The sequence below is a fragment of the Dasypus novemcinctus genome, chromosome 11, assembly GCF_030445035.2.
Source record: "Dasypus novemcinctus isolate mDasNov1 chromosome 11, mDasNov1.1.hap2, whole genome shotgun sequence".
Taxonomy (NCBI): Eukaryota; Metazoa; Chordata; class Mammalia; order Cingulata; family Dasypodidae; genus Dasypus; species Dasypus novemcinctus.
Genome location: NC_080683.1, coordinates 7889308 through 7901821, shown reverse-complemented (window position 1 = coordinate 7901821; position 12514 = coordinate 7889308). Strand labels below are relative to the sequence as shown.

Sequence of the window (12514 nt, the reverse complement as noted above, 5' to 3'; positions counted from 1 at the left end):
TTTTTTTTAAATGGGCATTTTAAAGAAAGAAACCTACTTCAGAAGAGAATACTTTGACATAGTCAAACCTTTGGCAAAGAAACAGCATGACATTTTGTAGGTGCTAGTTACATCCAGGTACAAATTAGGGTTCTGATCAGCAATTCCCATGCCAGGAGTGGTCAGTGAATATCCTAATCAGAAAGTCCCCACACCAGAGGTGGCTTCAACACAGTGGTTCAGAGTAATCAACTACCACACATCTTGCCAATGATAATCCTTTTCTAACATGATTACACAAATTAACAAGCAACCCATTTTACCAGTGAAACCCATTTCTGATAACACTTCTGGCATTTGATCAGGATAGGAACAGCATAATAGGGTATAAGAATTTAGGGCGGCAGGAGCCTGCACCCTTTGGGATGGCACCCAAGGGAGTTGCCTTCCCTGGTTACCTGATGTCCCCTAGGAGGGTGACAGCGTCCTGCCTCTGGGTTATTGTTGTACCTGCCTTGAGTGAACCTATCCGTCAAATTGTGACCAGAGCACCCAAAAGGACAGAGACCTGGGATCTCAGGAACTTAAAGAACAGGGCATAAGAAAAAGAAATGGGTTTTTGGTTGTTGTGTTTTGTTTTTTGCACCTGCCTGCTAATGAATGTTTAATAAACATTGGTGGTGGTGGGATTTAGATCTGAAATTTGTTTTCTTTATATTCCAGGAGTGAGGTTGTGGGAGAGGCCAACTTCTCCACCAGTTATCATTTCTAAATGAAAAGAACTAAGAGTTGGGCATGCTTGACTTGGGTCAATTTGCCACAGCTTGCTGTGTCCTCAGACACTTCTAGGGAGCAGCGAAAGGGCCCTACATCCCTCAGGAACCACAAACCTGTCTATTCCTCATTCTTAGAGAATGCCCTCTCCTCCTCCAATGGCTCTATTCCCACCCCACCCCACCTTTACTCTCCTTCACCTGTTCCCCCAACCCCAACTCTTCACCCGCAGCATGATTTCCTTGTGGGGCTTAAGCTTTTATAGAATAAAGGCAGAAATAGAATTATCTCCAAACCTTTTCTTTTCTCAAACCTCTTTAAGGATCTGGGGGCCCAAGAGGCTGACTTACTTGTTTGGAAAGTGCTAGCTGATTTGGGTGTAGCCCACAGACTGCTCAGACAGGCTGTGCTGGATATTGTTTGCCCCTCCAGATCCACCCTCCACCCTTCTCCACCCTGCTCTGTGTCCCTGGGGGCTGGTCTGAAAGGATGCATCAGACAGGCTCACGTGCCTTCTCTTAATAACTTCCCGTTGGGGTCTGTCAATGGGGGGCACTAGCCTCAGAGTGTGAGAGGAGAGAGCGGTTGGATATGTATTGCCCTGCTCTCTCTCTCCTGGGCCACAGTTACGTCCCCTTATCAAAGGGCACAGCCGCTGTGGGCAGCCCTCTCTCATAGTTACAGCTCTCGGTGGCTTCTGGTTGCCCGCCTTCCTCTGTCTCACCTCTCTGGGCAGAGGGTGGTATAGACTCCCCACCGTTGTTAGTCCCTGGATGCCTCACCATCACTTGTCAGTTTCCTTTAGCCCTATCACCTCTGTGCATAATCAATTCTCTTCTACTATCTTTTGAGTGCGCCCAGTGTATTTCTTGATAATCCAGCATAGAATGCAGTTATATTTTCCTAATGTATTTCACAAGGCAATCAGAAAGGCAAGATAAAGTGCTGTTGGGGTTCTCCAATTATGCAGACTTCTACTTGAAATCTTATTGCATTCATAATAAAGCATCTGTTACATTTGCACTTTTTTCTTTTGTCTATTTCATCTGGAGGAATAGGGAAAACCATAAAGGAAAGTGCTACTTTGGATTTTACTCAGGTCAACGCTTTGGGCAAAGTGTAAGAGTTTGTGATAAACGAAGCAGGAAATATTGGGTGTGATACGGCATGTATCTTAAACTTTAGGAAACAGGTTTCAAAAATGTCCAAAAAGATGGGGAAGAGTGTGAAAGACAGGGTAAACTATTCTCCATGTAGTACAGCAGTGCTCCAAAATGTGTTCGCCGAGTGTGATGAGTGTGCCACAATAATGGGGGAGGTTGTTGGTGTGGGAGGAGTGGGGTGGGGAGGTGGGGGGTATACGGAACTCTTACATTTTTTAATGTAACCTTTTTTGAGATGTATATATCTTCAAAAAAATACAATTTACAAAAATGATGGGGGTGGGGAGTGGGGAATGGGTTATATGGAAACCTCTTACGTTTTTTAATGTAACGGCCTTTGTGATCTATTAACTTTAATTTTAAAAAGTGTTAAATTAAAAAAAATTTCCAAAAAGAGATTATAGGACAGGCTTCAAAAGTTAAGTTAGCTCAAGGGGAATGAGATTTTTTCAAGAATTAAATTCTGGGGGAAACGGACTTGGCCCAGTGGTTAGGGCGTCCGTCTACCACATGGGAGGTCCGCGGTTCAAACCCCGGGGCCTCCTTGACCTGTGTGGAGCTGGCCCACGCGGAGTGCTGATGCGCGCAAGGAGTGCCGTGCCACGCAGGAGTGTCCTCCGCGTAGGGGAGCCCCACGCGCAAGGAGTGCACCCATAAGGAGAGCCGCCCAGCGCGAAAGAAAGAGCAGCCTGCCCAGGAACGGCACCGCCCCCACTTCCCATGCCGCTGACGACAACAGAAGCGGACAAAGAAACAAGACGCAGCAAATAGACACAGAGAACAGACAACGGGGGGGGGGGGGGGGGGGGGGGGGGGGGGCGGGAGGGGGGAGGGGGGAGGGGGGGAGGGGGGAATTAAATAAATAAATAAATCTTTAAATAAAACAAAAAAATTAAATTCTGGAAATGTCCATAAGCAGCTAAAAATACAGCTGCTCATGCTTTCTGAATAATTCCACTTTTTTTCTTCTTTTTTAAAGCAGTTTTATGGAAATATATTCATATATTATACAATCTATCCAAAGTGTACAATCAATGGCCTTTAGTATAATCAGTGTTGGGCATTTGTCACCACAAAAAATTTTAGAAGAAATTTTTACTCCAAAAAGAAAATTTCCACACCCCTTAGCAGTCACCTCTAGGGAGTTGCAGAAAAGCAACTGGGGTGGGGGGTGTGTGTGGGGGGAGTGGTAGTGAGGTGGGAAGCAGGGGGAATGCGTGTACATTTCACTGAGAATGATACCAAAGAACGTTGGCCATCTTTAAGAATAATTCCTGGAAGGGCAAAACCTAGAATAGGCCAAACTCTGAAATTTGTAAAAGAAAGTCAAGTGATATTTAAAGCAAGAAGCACAAAGGGGTGGCTTTAGAGTAGGGGAGAACCAAACTTGCTTATGTGAACAATTGTAAAGATCTTAGAAAGGTATGAAGAGCCATAAACGTGATGGGAGAACGGAGATAAGCACATGAATGAAAAAGGACAAATGATCAGTTTTGGAAACTCCGTCTAGTGAACATGACTCTGGAAAAATTCTCAAATGAGTTATTAAACGGATGGTTTGTAAGTGCTTAGATAAAGAAATAATAGTCACTCAGAGTCAGAATAGGTACGACAGACTCATGCAAGCTAAACTCATTTCCTTTTTAATGGCTCCGAAGTAACCCATTTGGATTTTAGCACAGCTCCGATGTTGCCTCTCTCAGTATTTTCTCTCTTTAGTACTGGCTTTTCTCATAAACTGCAGATCTGAGTTCCCGAACACTTGTTAAGCATATCCACATGGATGACTTAGAGACACTTTTCACTTGTTTTTTGATTAGACAAAAATTTGAGCATCTACTAAGTGTTGAACATTGCGCTAGACACTGGGGATACATCAAGGAAAAGCCAGGCTGGGGCCCTACACTCGTGGAGTTTACTTTCTCGTGGGAAGTAGTTGCCCCGTTCTGGAACTTCTCCTCAGCCACCAGTTCTCTCGCCTCTTAAAGAACCACAGGTTCTTTTTCCCGGGCTAGCAGAATCCTTGTAGAGTCCTCAGCCTCCAGGCCTTCACCAGCTGCCCTAACTCTCCTTTCGCCTTCCAGTGTAGACTGGAGAGGACATTGGGCTGCAGTTTCCCTGGCCAACAGGTGCTGCCCTCTCTTGCAATATGCTCTCATTCAGGCTCCGTACAACAGATAGTAATGATCCCAATTTCAAATTTGTCAAACCTACCTTTCCAGTCTCGCCTCCCACCTCGGCCCTTCGGTAATTACCAACCCCAGCCCACGCCCACAAGCTTCCAAGCCTGGGCCTTTTTGCTCAATCTCTTTTCTCAGCAAGGAATGCCTGGCATCTACTCTTCCACTTAATGGCAGTCCTACACATTTCCCAAGACTCGGCTCAAAAGCTGCCTCCCACCTGGCGGGATGTCTCGCCTCACTCAGTGAGTCCCACCCAAGCCCCCACTTGACTTGTGCTGTACTGCAGCACTTACTTTCGTCTTTCTTTTTCAGTCAGGTGATTACTTATCTGCCTGGCCCACTAGAGTGTACCTTCTTTTAAGGCAAGGGTCTCCAGAGCACCCATCCTGCCCAGCTGTGATACTTTACGAGAGGAGTTGGCAAACTAAGGCCTAGTGCTAAGCATCCTTAAATGGTTGACATGGTTGAAAAAAAGATCAAAAGAAGGATATTTCATGACACAGGAAAACTAAATGAAATTCAAATTTCTGTCCACAAGAAAAAAGCTTTCTTGGAACAGAGACAGCCCATATCCTCTGCGATTGCATTCCAGCCCCAATGACAGAGTAGTTGAGAAAGCTCTTATAGGCCAAAGCACAAATATTTATTACATGACCCTTTACAGAACACCTTTACTGGACCCTGCTTTGCAATAAGGATTTGAGTCAGGACACCAAGATTCTGGATCCATATCCCCTCTAAGTATTAGTTTCTTTGTGCAGTGGAGAGAACAATCTTGCCATGTAAGTTGTCTCGAACATCAAGTGAGATAATGCACCTGTTAAAGTATAAAAACACCCTATAAATTAAAGACAACTATGCTTATCATGTACTTAAACGATAATGTGACAAAATGGTAAAATGAGAATCGTTTTCGCTCTCCCCTCCCTTTCCTCCCTTCTGCAGCTTTCATTTAAACTTAAAACTCTAAGAGAAAATCCACTTTAAAGTTTTTACTCCTAAAGTGATGATCTCATCACAGGTTCCTTTCTTCCAGTCTTTCTTCCGAGTTGTTCCCACCTCTTTCTATTTCTCACAGGCAATCGTTTTTCCACTTAGCTTTAAATAGTATCTCAACTAGTCCCCACAACAGCTCAGAGAAGGAGAGGAAACACGCTTCAGCAGCTCCACTTCGCAGACCAGCGGACCGAGGCGGATCCGGTCGGCTGCGGAACCCTGACGCAGCACGCAGGGGCCGTCGAGGCCGCACTCTGCGCCTGCCCGAGGGCCTGCCTCCCGGCCAACGAAACAAAACCGGCCCGAGCCTCCAAGCCCGGATCTCAAACCGCCCTGCGGCGTCCAGACTCGGCGTCCTTCCTCCCCGTTTCGGGTCCCCGCCTCACCCCGTACCGCCCAGCCCACCCCACCCCCTCGGTAGCAAGTGGTAGGCTCCGCGCGCAACGCGCAGGCGCGCGGCGTCGTGGGGCGGAGGCGGGAGCGGGGCGGGGACGGGGGCGGGGAGCGGGGGGCGGGGAGAGCGCGGGCTCGGTTTTGGGCCGCGGCGGGAGCTGGAACCCCCGCCACTCGAGTGCGCAGGCGCCTGGCGGTTACCGGTCTCACCATGGAGCGGAAAGGTGAGCTGTGGAGCGGCCTCCGCCACGAGGGGCAACGGCCGCCGGGGCTTGGCCCGGGGCAGCGCCGGGAGCTCCGCCTAACCGCCGCAATCCGGTCCCTGGGCGTGCGGCGCCCCTCCACTGAGGTGGCGCCGCCCCTCACCCCCCGCCGATGGGCTGCGGGTCCGAGCCCCTCAGCCCGGGCGTCGTCCCGCGCCGGCCGCCACCGCCCCTTGCTCCCTGCCGGGCCAGCCCCGGCTCTGGGGCCGCTGCAGGGCCCGGCCCTGGGAGGGCGAGGCAGACCCCTGCCGGCCGGCGCCCTGCCTCGGCCCGAGACCCCTCCGGCGCCCCGAGCCTGGCCGCCGCTCTGCGCCCCGCGGGCCGCGCGTCCCTCGGCCGACTGCCTGGCCCGGGCCGCGGCGCTCGCCCCGGAGGCGCCCCGGAGGCAGGCCCCGCCGCCGGGCCTGGCGCCCCTGCTCGGCCTCAGCCCTCACCTTGGCCGCCTCCTTGCCTCCACGCTCGCCCTTCATTCATCCCTCTCTCCTGCAGTGCTTGCGCTCCAGGCCCGAAAGAAAAGGACCAAGGCCAAGAAGGACAAAGCCCAAAGGAAGTGAGTCTTGTACCCCGACATCCCATTCTTGGGATTTCCTCCGGCTCCTCCTCTCGGGTTTCGTGGCTTGAACGTGTGCGGGTCGAGCTGGGGGCCCCCTGCGGCCCCAGCCACATGGCCTCTGGGCGCCTTGCAGAGCCCCTCTCCAGGAACCATGTGCAAAGGGCGCTTCTTTCTCTGAACGGCAGGCTAAAGGGCTGCTGGAGGAAGGAGCAGAGCCCGCCGGGTGCAGTTAGCGCCACAGCTCCAGAGAGGAGGCGCAGTCTCCCCTAATGTGGGCCTTCCACCCGGACCTGGAAGATCGTTCTGTCTGTCTGTGAACTCTCGTCTGTTTTCCCATATCTGCTTCCTAGCGTCTTAACTTGCTTCCGTCGTCTGCCCGGTAGGCCGTCAGAAATTGTTGAATGAATTTTCTGTGATTGCTTTTGGTACTGCCAACCACACACTGCCTTTCACAGAGGAGGGCATGGAGCGATCCCCTGGGTTAGTCGGTTCTTGAGCTTGCAAAGCGCATCGCCTTCCTCGCAGTGTGCCGGCAGATCACTGTGTATACAGTAGGCATCTGCTACTTGCTTCTCTTGGCGCTAAACCTCTAGTCCGTAGTCAGAGTGCATATACTACCTGAAGTGGGCATCACGTAAAGAGAAAGTTCTTGAGCTAACACTGTGATTCTGGCTTGGTGTATTAAATGCCACATATGCAGTTTTATCAGCAGGATGCAAAGCAAGTGGTTTAGCTTGCTTGTGAGAAGCACAAAAGTTGGTCACAGCCTAGGAGAAACACCCGGTAGAGGGTTTCTGCAAGGAAGGCTTAGTGGAAAGCACCTTTATTTTGTACTAATATTTATTTGCAAAGATTCTTGGAGATAATCTTTTAGACCATTTGCTTTCCAGAAAAAAAAAAATTCTCCAGTTAACTTTAGATGCATTATTTTCTTGATACTTTTCCACTTGCTTTATAATTTGTGGCTTTCTTTGCATTCCTAGTATTTGTGAAATCTCGTTCTCGGTGCTGATGAAGTACATTTCATCAGGTGGCCTTCCTTGGTCACCCTACCAAATGATAGTACCAGACAGGCATGCAGGTATGTGTGTGTGTATGAGCATTGTTTTTGGAGGCTGCCTAATGTTTGGAGGGAGCACATAATGACTTTTGTCTTTCAAGAGAACTTAAGTGGTAGGTGACCTCACCGCTTAACTCCATTTCCATCCTTTTTATTTTGTAAGGTGCTTGGTGACCAGGACATTTAAGTGTGAGGTTATCTATATATGTGTATGTATATTTACCTCTTGGTTATCTGTGTATGGATCACTTGAAACCAATTTTTAATCTGTTTGGTTTAATGGAAAGCGCATGGTTCCATTATGCATTGGGAATTTAAATAAATTACTCTGTTTTTCTTTGCCTTAGTTTTGCTAGTCACTGTGGAGGTGATGTGAATGTGTTATAAAAAGTTAAGTTTTTTACTGCTGTGAGGAGGTAGTGGTTTTATTATTCACTGTATTACTTGGGAGTCATCAGTCCTCGACTCTCCTACCACTTGGAAGTTTTTCCTGATACTAGCCTGAATCAATAATTTGGGAAGTAAACATGTATAAATGATCATATACTTTATTTCTAACACCATATTCATTACTTTGGGATTATCTATTTAGGCCATCTACTCTATTTCTAAAGCCAGATATATGTATTTTGGGTTGTCTTTTAACCCTTTATTCACTAGTATGGATTACCTAGAGTTATTTGTGTTCTTAATTATTTCCATACTTGCACGAAAAAAAGGGCTGCAGATAATCTAACAGGCATTTTACTGGGACTATTCTTGTACAACTTTGACTCTAGGAAATATATGTGAATGAACTCTTTATGTTGATTTGTGATTTCAGAGAGGTTTTATTTTTGTTTTTAATTTGTCTTCACTTAATAGTATTTCTTTATAATTTAGCTTTTTGTTTCCCCAGCCTCTTTTTAAGTACCTGAAATGTCTAACTTGGTTAGAGTACTGTGTCAGAAATTCAAGCCCCACCTGCTCAGGTAACTTGAGTCTGTTCCTTGACTCCTGACTGCACTCCTGACAACTTCCATTTTGCAATTGCTAACTGTTATTTACCAGGAGATTAATCAGGGAGAAGATCTAAGGAACAAACAAATTTTAGAGTTTGATCTTTGAAATAACACAGGTCTGGTGTCTCATTCAGATTTTGCCACTTTTTAGCAATCTGACCTTAAACAAGTTACTTTAAGAAACAGTCTCAGAGACCCAGTGGGCTTCCCACATACAAAGTCCTCTGTTCAATCCCTGGCCCCAGTACCTCAGGGAAAAGAAAAAAAAAAAAGACTCATTGTTATGAGTGATAGTTTTGTCATAATGAAAATTGATCAAGACCTAAAGGGACAAAAACCAAGTATTTAAATGAAAAATGTTGGCAACTTTTGGAAGTATAACAATAAGTCTTCCCAAATGATTTTTTTTTGGGGAGGGGGCAGTAAATGACTGGGTAATTTAGTCATATTGTGGTACAAGTGGAAAGGATTTTTAGTCCCCTGATTTTGGAGCTTAAAACCTAAACCCAGATACATGAATTAACATGTCCAGGGTCATGGAGCTGATTGTAGCAGAGCAGAAACTGGAATCCAGAGCGTCTCCCTACCAACAGTGTCACTTCTCTTTAGGGTTTTTTTCCTTTGGATTCTCACTGGGCTGAAAGATTGGACGTTTAGGATTTTTAGTTGTCTTGTTTGAACAACTCCTCTTCCATTTCACTTTTTCAGTTACTGTGCTTTTGTTTACTTACATTCACTCATTGGTGATAATCTGAATCTCCATTTTACTTTATAGATTAGGAAACTGAGGGTTGCCAGATCACTGTCCTAGGAAAGGCTAGCATTGGAACAAACCAGGTCTAATGAACTCTGAAGCCCTGGGTACTAATCATGCTGACTGCCAAGTGATAATTCCGTTTGATGTTTCTGAGGACAGATAAGGTAGAAGCTGAGTGAATAGAGACTTCTGGATGAAGGAAGTATGGCTGGGTGTTTGGGTACTCTTTCATGGCCCAGTGGTTTATATCAAAAGTGCTCTTTCAATCTTCTTTTGAGCATTTGGTTTTCACTATGTACAGCACAAGTTCTGTGCCTTTATCTGTCATAAGGTTTTTTAATTGAACACAGTTTATGTCTTCTCTTGAAATTGCTTCCATGGAACATAATTCCTTAATGGAGTTCATGCCTGATAATTGTATTGCTTAGCTTAAGAAGTTAGTTTGGACAGCAATTTTTATTTTATTGGCAGTTAAGAACTCTTATGAGAGAGTATCTGCAACTGCAAGCAAGATAGCTCCATCCATATGCTCCATGGAATTTAAGCCCTCTCTCAATTAGAAGCAGAGTGGGCGTGACCATCCCCAAATCCTCAAGACTGGGGAATGAACAATGGACTAAAGTAGATTTATTATTCTACTGTAGACTTATTATTCTAGCAGTGTAACACTCTTAACATTGATGTAAAGGCAGTGGCCACCAGAGGTTCTGAGGGATGGGTGAGGGAAGACTAGGTGTACTATGGGGGCATATTTGGGACATTGGAGTTGTTCTGCAGGACACTGCAGTGATGGATACGGGCCATTGCATATTTTGTCATGACTTACAAAAATGTGCGGGACAAAGTATAAACTATAATGTAAAACTAGTCCATGGTTAGTAGCAGTGCTTCAGTATGGGTTCATCAGTTGTAACAAATGTACCACACTAAAGAAGGATGTTAGTGTGGAAAGCATGGGAGGTGAGGGAGTGGGGGCATATGGGAATCCCTCATATTTTTCATGTAACATCTATATAATCTAAAGAGTCTTTAAGAATTAAAAAAAAATTATAAAAGAACTGTTATGGGTTTAGTATAAATTTGGTAGTAAAATTATTTAATGTGAGCTGGGGAAGTACTTTTACTATTATAGCACTCATTGGTGTGTGAAGTCAGAGGAGAGATAGTGGTTTTCTTTCTTAATTTTCCAAAAATGTAAATTGTTATATTGAGAATTTAGAAGAGAAAATGTTTGAAAATTTTCAATATTTTTATCCAGTAGGGATTAGAACATGTCAACTTAGAACAATTTTTTTTTTTTTTTTTTAGAATTAAATGGTATTGGATGCTCTTTTCTTTTCTTTTTTTAAAAGGAGGTACCAGGGATTGAATCTGGGACCATGTACATAGGAAGCAGGCATTCAAACCACTGAGCTACACCTACTCCCCAGTATTGGATGCTTTTTACTATAGGAAGTAACAGTGTACTTTGGAAATTGGCTCTATCTCAGTTGTACATAGTACAGCCTTACTATTTTTTTTGCTAAATCTTGGAAATAGTGATCAGGACACATGGAGTAACCTCATCTAGCATTCTGTTAAATGAATGTACCATAAATTTATTTAAGACAAAATGGAATTTTCATTGGGCATACATTTTCCACAGTATTAAATATTCTTTATCAGTTTAAATGTTCCCCAAAGTTGGCTGTTTCCAGTTTTTCACAGTTAATTCATGCTAAGATTTAATGATGCTTTTGGATAAATCATTGCTTACATTGGTCTTAGATATATTCTTAGAAGTGATAATAATGTATGTATGTTTTAAAGTTTTTTAATACATACTATCAAAGTTTTTGCCAGAAAAATTTAACCAATTTAACTCCTATTCATTAAACAGATAGTTTTTGAACATTTACCACTATTCAAAGCACTATTTTAGTCTTTGTGATACATCAATGAAAGAAAGAAATCTCTGCCCTCAGGGTAGCTTTATTTTAGTTAGGGAGAGGGAAGAGAGACAATAAACAATAGATCAATGAGTAAATTACAGGAATTTATTATGTGATAAATTCTATGGAAAAATTAAAAAGTAGAAAAATATAAGGTGATTGAAAATTGGGGATGAGGTTGCAGTTTTAAATGGGGTTATTTCATTGACATCGTGGCAATTTGAATGAAGATCTAATGAAGGAGATCTTCTGTGAAGGAGGTGGAGGAGGAGAACTGCCATTTACCAAGAGAGAATAATCAATGTAAAGATACTAGGTGAGAAGAACAGATATAGCTCGAGTGGTTGAGTGCCTGCTTCCCATGTTTGAGGCCCTGGGTTCAATCTCCCATATTTTCTTAAAAAAAAAAAAGGACCTAGGTGAAAGTATTTGAACTGGGTAGTAGTGGTATTTGAAAAATCTTTTTTTTATTGCTAACAGAAGTGATCATTTGGGAGATATATTTATTGGCCTATCTTTTGTCCTTTGTCCTTTTTTTTTTTTGTCATGTGGCAGATTTGTATTTTTCTTTTTTTCTTTTTTTTTTTAAGATTTATTTATTTATTTTATCTTCCCACCCCGGTTGTCTGTTCTCTGTGTCTATTTTGCTGCGTCGTCGTCTTTGTTCACTTCTGTTGTCAGTGGCACGGGAATCTGTGTTTCTTTTTGTTGCGTCATCTTGTTGTGTCAGCTCTCCATGTGTGCAGCGCCATTCCTGGGCAGGCTGCACTTTCTTTCGCACTGGGCGGCTCTCCTAATGGGGTGCACTCCTTGCGCGCATCAGCACTGCACATGGGCCAGCTCCACACAAGTCCGGGAGGCCGGGGGTTTGACCCGCGGACCTCCCGTTTGGTAGATGGATGCCCTAACAACTGGGCCAAATCTGCTTCCCAGATTTGTATTTTTCAATAGGTTAGCCTTTCAGTTTAATTTATGGTGTGTTTTTTATATAAATTGATTTTTTTTTTAATGTGGCTAATCCTTTTTGGTTTTGTTTTTGCATTTTTTACCTTTGAAATTTTCAGTGCCAACTCTCACATCTTTTAAAAACAATTGCAGGTTTGTTTTTTTTTTAAGATTTATTTTATTTCTCCCCCACCCCCACAACCCCCTGTTGTTTTGCTCTCGCTGTCTGTTCTCTGTGTGTTCTTCTATGTCAGCTTGTCCTTTCCCCAGGCAGCATCAGGAACCATCCTGGGACCTTCTGGAATAGGAGAGAGGTGCCCAATCTCCTGTGCCACCTCAGCTCCCTGGTCTGCGGTGTCTCTTATTGTTTTTCCTTTGTGTCTCTTTTTGTCACATCATCTTGCTATGCCAGCTGTCTGCATGGGCCAGCACTGCTGTGCGGGCCAGCTCTCCTGCGCAGGCCAGCACTCTGCATAGGCCACGTCACCTTTCACCAGGAGACCCCAGGATTTGAAC

At 44.7% G+C, this 12514-nt stretch overlaps 1 protein-coding gene and 1 long non-coding RNA gene across 4 annotated transcripts in view; one reads left to right on the top strand and one right to left on the bottom strand.

Moving 5' to 3' along the window:
* Window positions 1-4720: 4720 nt before the first annotated feature.
* LOC139439976 (uncharacterized) lies at window positions 4721-5229 on the bottom strand. The gene is made up of 2 exons (XR_011650044.1): window positions 5096-5229; window positions 4721-4916 (listed from the first exon to the last, which is right to left on the bottom strand). It is a non-coding gene; the product is annotated as an uncharacterized lncRNA (long non-coding RNA).
* A 348-nt stretch (window positions 5230-5577) lies between these two features.
* Window positions 5578-12514, top strand: part of SRPK1 (SRSF protein kinase 1) — a 94353-nt gene continuing 87416 nt past the window's right edge. For 2 of the 3 annotated variants that reach the window (XM_058306636.1, XM_058306635.1), the window contains exons 1-2: window positions 5595-5712; window positions 6241-6301. In XM_058306636.1, the coding sequence (XP_058162619.1) occupies window positions 5700-5712; window positions 6241-6301 (74 nt within the window). In that variant the 5' untranslated portion in view covers window positions 5595-5699. Of the gene's footprint in view, window positions 5713-6240; window positions 6302-12514 lie in introns of all 3 variants that reach the window. The other variant, XM_012525070.3, reaches the window with a different exon arrangement.